Source organism: Salvia miltiorrhiza, chromosome 5 (assembly GCF_028751815.1).
Source record: "Salvia miltiorrhiza cultivar Shanhuang (shh) chromosome 5, IMPLAD_Smil_shh, whole genome shotgun sequence".
NCBI lineage: Eukaryota > Viridiplantae > Streptophyta > Magnoliopsida > Lamiales > Lamiaceae > Salvia > Salvia miltiorrhiza.
The window spans coordinates 6,980,036-6,985,136 of NC_080391.1; the positions used below are offsets into that span (position 1 = coordinate 6,980,036).

The 5,101-nt window shown below is 32.3% G+C and overlaps 1 protein-coding gene across 1 annotated transcript; it reads left to right on the forward strand.

The window, feature by feature from the left end:
- The first annotated feature begins 402 nt into the window (after positions 1-402).
- On the forward strand, positions 403-1,858 carry LOC130985595 (myosin-3-like). The gene is made up of 6 exons (XM_057908659.1): positions 403-567; positions 636-747; positions 815-946; positions 1,028-1,083; positions 1,160-1,360; positions 1,434-1,858. Exons 1-6 carry the CDS (start codon positions 403-405, stop codon positions 1,716-1,718), a joined length of 951 nt encoding a protein of 316 aa, XP_057764642.1. The 3' UTR covers positions 1,719-1,858.
- Positions 1,859-5,101: the final 3,243 nt, after the last annotated feature.

The following is a 5,101-nucleotide window of genomic DNA, read 5'->3' on the forward strand; positions in this document are numbered from 1 at the left end:
CTTGAACAAGCAATGATCAAAAGATTAATTACGAGTGTATTTACAGATATTCCGCAGATCCCCAAAACTACATCAACTAAATATTATTTCACCCTGTTACTCATCATCTACGTAACATCTTGTAAATTTAATTCAAAAATTGTTTGGACTGTTAAGTAAATTGTTTAAAATAAATTACTTGTTAGCCCCAAATATAACTTGATATACTAATCATTTTTCATCTTTATGCGGTAACAACAGGACCTACAAAACCTGAAAAATCAAAAGATTCATATCATATCATATCATAAAGCATAAGGCATGGCTGAAAAGCTGCCTCTCAACATGCAGTTTCATCCCTCCCAAAATTCAAGTCGAGTAAGCCAAAAATAAAAGCCAATTCCAATTTCACGATTGAAAGCGATGGTGACTCGCAGCTCGCTGGAGCTGATGCTCGATAAATTGCAGCAGCTGGAGGAACAGCCGGCCGACATTCCCCCGCCGCTCCCCGTTAGGCCCGTCTCCAGGGCCCGCCCAGCCCGCCTGCCGCGGCCGCTGCAACCAAGTGTTAATCGCTCTCTGGAAAAGGTGAGATGAAATGAAACTATTTTGGTAATGTCATGTTTGGATTGAATTGAAATTTTATCCGTTTACAGACTCGAGAATGTGAAGAAAGAGGAATACGCAAGATCCAGAAATGGTATCGCGGCCACCAAGTTCGTTGCTGCTATAGGGAGTTGACAAGGGGAGTCGTCGCCCTGCAATCGTGTAAGCAATTTACAATATATAGGATCCAAACAATCTCCAAATTGTTCAATCCGGTGAGTATGTGCAGTTATCCGAGGCCAAAATGCAAGAAGGGGATACCAACAAAGATGCAGACTTCTTACTGCTATTATCATAATACAGAAACAAGGCAGAAAGTATCTTGAGCATCAAGCCGCAGCACTCGCACACTTGCAATCTGGTAAATCAAAAAAAGCCTTTAATTTCGCGCCTCAGAAAAAAATAAAAAGAAATGATTTAAACTTACCTCGGTGACTTGCAGGCGATGGAATGCATCCCGATCAAATCAAACGGCGGCGAGCGGGGGAGAACACCAAGGTACATTGTTGATCACAACACATAAATTGAACTCTCTCCCTGCAGTTTCATCATAAAAATTGCCGATCGATTTCAGGATCAAAAAGGAGTTCCGTATACATCTCTGGTTGATCTGCAAAAGCGAGTGGTGCGAGCAGAGGCGAAGCTCAGGGCGAAGAAAGAGGAAAACGCGGCGTTGAAGACAAAACTGTTGGAAATGGAGAAGAAATGGCAGCAGCGCGAGGAGAGGATGACATCCATGGAAAAGGAATGGCAGGATCAGTTAACACATATACAAGTCAGATTTAACCTGTATGAATCTTTTCTTCCCCTAATTTCCAATTACAAATCCAAAACATTTCATTTTGCAGGAATGCCTAGCTGCAGCTAAGAAGAATCGCACTCCTCAAATCAGATTTTCCAATCGATTCCAAAATCCGGATAATATTCCGACGAATTCCAATAATAGTGATGCAGATGAAGACGACGGAGTTTGCATAAAACTCGGGCCTCAAGAGGGGCTTCGGAAACTGAGGCTCAGATTTAAGGAATGGAAGAAAGATTACAAGAATAAGCTAAGGGATGCACAATCAACCTTGAAGAAGCTCGGAAATACACACTCTCACAAGAATTGGTGGGGAAGATTATCCAACTAATTAACACAATCACCATTTAATTATTCCAACACTTTTTTTCTATGCTTTTGTGCATCACTACATGCTTGCAAAACTGTAACTACGTCATTTTATCCAACAAAATATTATTTTAAATACAAGATATCGTATAGTTTCATCAATTATGCAACAAGAACTCGTCTCCTATTTTCCTGCTTTTGTTGATATAAAATCATACTGTATGGAGTATCATTCAAAAACTAGCCGTTGTTATTTTATTTGATTTATATCTATTTATAATATGTTTCATTTGATGGATAAATTTATTATGAAAAAATAAGGAATACCAAAAAATTTATACCTTTAAATGCATTTTTCCCCCCTCATTTTCTACAAAAGAAAAGTTCACAATTTTTCATTCTATCTAAAAATAGAAATATTAAAAGATGGAAAAGAGAGATGAAAAGGTATAAATAAGTGTCTAATGGATCAACAAAAAGAACTATATATAGGGATAATAGATAAATATAATACATAACTTGAAAATACTAATAAAATCTCGTATGGACCAACATTTTTGAGGATTTCTGCCTTTCACCCGTGGTCACAGGAAGCGGCCGCAGGTAGGACCGTGGGGTCCCTCTGTATCAACGTGCAATGTTTTTGTTTTGGCCACATCTCTCTCGTCCAAACTCTGATTTGCGATCTGTTTGCGCTTACGAACTCGTATCGAGATGATCTACAACTTTCATTAAGAACATCTTCCAAATTTAGCTTCGAAATTTATGTAGATTTTATTAAAGTACGAGCAAGTATCATCTATATATTATATAAAAGAGCAGTTTAACGGCTATTTTTTCCCGCCATATTTTAAAATTATAGTTATTTTTTTAAATTTCAGTTATTAAAATATATATCCACTAACTTTGACTACATAGTCGGCAGTTTTTTAGTTTCCAATTCAAACTTTTGTTATTCTTTTCTTTTCTTTTATCTTATACATTTTCCTTTCTTTCTTTTTGAAAATTACTAATATGACTAATAATAAAATATTTAATATGCATATCAAATTGAAGATCATAAAATTAGCTTTAACTTGATATATAATAACTGTAAAATAGATTTAATAATAATAATAATAATAATAATAATAATAATAATAATAATAATAATAATAATAATAATAATAATAAAGACTATAATAATACTAATACTAATACTAATAATAATAATTAATGCTAATTTTATCAAATAATTTTTAATTGTTTAATAACTATAATTATCATTACACTTTATATAAAGTTGAAAATTTAATGTTTTCAAATTTGAGTTATTGGATTAATTGATGTTGATTATTTTGTTTTATTTTATTTTTAAAACATATTTAGTATTTGTTTATATTTTAATTTTTTTAATATTTATATTTATTTATTTAAACATATCGTTTAATTTCAATATTCGCCGTGCATCGCACGGATGGACATACTAGTATTTTATAAGATAAAACAATTTAATCACAAAACAATTATCAAACTCTCAATTCCCTACAAAATTGACATCATGAGAATATTATAAAAGTGAGTGTTGCATCTTGATTAACATTGCTTATGGCCTTTTAAATGTTGTTAGATTAGGTTTACTTTGAATGATTATGTTACATTGTTTAGATTAGTTGAATTAGGTTACATTGTTTAAATTAGTTGTGTTAGGTTAAATTTTTTAGATTAGATTAAATTTTGATTAACACTACTTTAAGGCATTTTAGATGTTAGGTCACTTAGACTGATTAGGTTACATTGTTTGGATTAATTCGATTGGGTTACATTGTTTAGATTAGTTTTATTAGGTTAAATTGTTTAGATTGGATTAGATTAGATTAAATCTTCGATTGTTTATATTGAATATGCTTGAATGTATTTTAATTGCGTCGTCGATGAGAGAGAAGTAGATATAACATGTTTTGATTGAATATGTGTAAGCATGATTGTCTATATTTGAACATATTTAATTTTAATCGAGCATTAGTTACATCTATTAATTACCATCACCATACCTATTTATTACAATTTCGGGCATATTAATCCATACCTCATGTGTAGAAGTATAACTTTCCTCGTAAAATACCTAAATATGATAGTTAGGGACAAAATCATATTTTACGAGATGAAATCTTATAGTCATTGGATGATCATATTTTCGGTTCTAGCATTTAATGCACAAACACTTTATCTTTTCTCCATTCATGTGTTTTGGTTGAGAACTAGCAAAAATAACAAAAAGTTCTACACCATCTACGAATCCATAGTTAGAAGCTCATTTGCAACACACATCTATATTCACCCTGAATCGAAACTCATTTTTAAGCATACCGAAAAAGAATTGTTATAGAGTTTAAGCTAGTAATTTAAATTTATATTTTTTTTTGTATGATTTTATTGTTGTTAAAGTGTTGAGGTCATTTTTATAAAGTGTATTTATTACTGAAATTATTTTTTGGGGTTCTTAAGTTTTAGTCATCAATTGTTAAACCTAGGAGTGTCAGCCATTACTAGCGCCTTTGCATTTTCTCCCATCGACGACCCAATCTCTAAAATACCTAATCTTTGCTCTCCCATCAAGGACACAAGCATTATATAACTAAAATTAAAATATGTTCAACACAAACAGTCATACTTTCACACAGTCATCCAAAACATGTTATCTATCTCCCCTACAGGTGGCACGATTAACATAACTATAATCAATTAAAATACATTAAAGCATATTTAACCTAAGTAATCGAATATTCAATCTAATATGAACAATTTAACCTAATATAGCTAATTTAAACAATGTAACCTAAACCAACTAATCTAAACAATGTAAATAACCTAACCGTCCTTAAGTAGTGTTAATCAAGATTCAATGTAATCTAAACAATTTAACCTAATACGACTAATTTAAACAATGTAATCTAATCCAACTTATCTAAACGATGTAACGTAATAATCTAAGTAACCTAATCTAACAATACCTAAAATCATGTAATAGTCGCGCAAAATCGATTTACACGATTTATAATCACATACTTTTCACAATTATACACTTTTTACATTGTTATACACATTCACGAAAATAGTGTGTAATTGTTACACAATTTTCGTGACTATTAAACCATTATATGTGGTGAGATACAGAAAGATGGGTAGAGATTTTTCGGTAGATTATTAAAGAAATGTGGATTATACCTAGTTTGATCGACTGGAGAAGACAAAGAAGACAATTGGAATGCTAGAACACGAGAGAAAAGTAGTTGCTGTATTGAGAATAAGAGATCACGTAGGTTACAAAGCACGAGCTCAGGGCTTATTTATAGATTACATAGGAGGGCAAAATAGTAAAATCAGCGCCCGAGCATGCGCCTTGCGTGGTCGAGGGTATGATGG

Excerpts from the sequence above, each read along its gene's own strand:
- LOC130985595 (XM_057908659.1), top strand. The coding sequence starts at position 403 with ATGGTGACTCGCAGCTCGCTGGAGCTGATGCTCGATAAATTGCAGCAG. Across the intron at positions 748-814 it reads AGTCGTCGCCCTGCAATCGT|TTATCCGAGGCCAAAATGCA; the intron begins GTAAGCAATTTA and ends GAGTATGTGCAG. Across the intron at positions 1,361-1,433 it reads ATCAGTTAACACATATACAA|GAATGCCTAGCTGCAGCTAA; the intron begins GTCAGATTTAAC and ends TTCATTTTGCAG.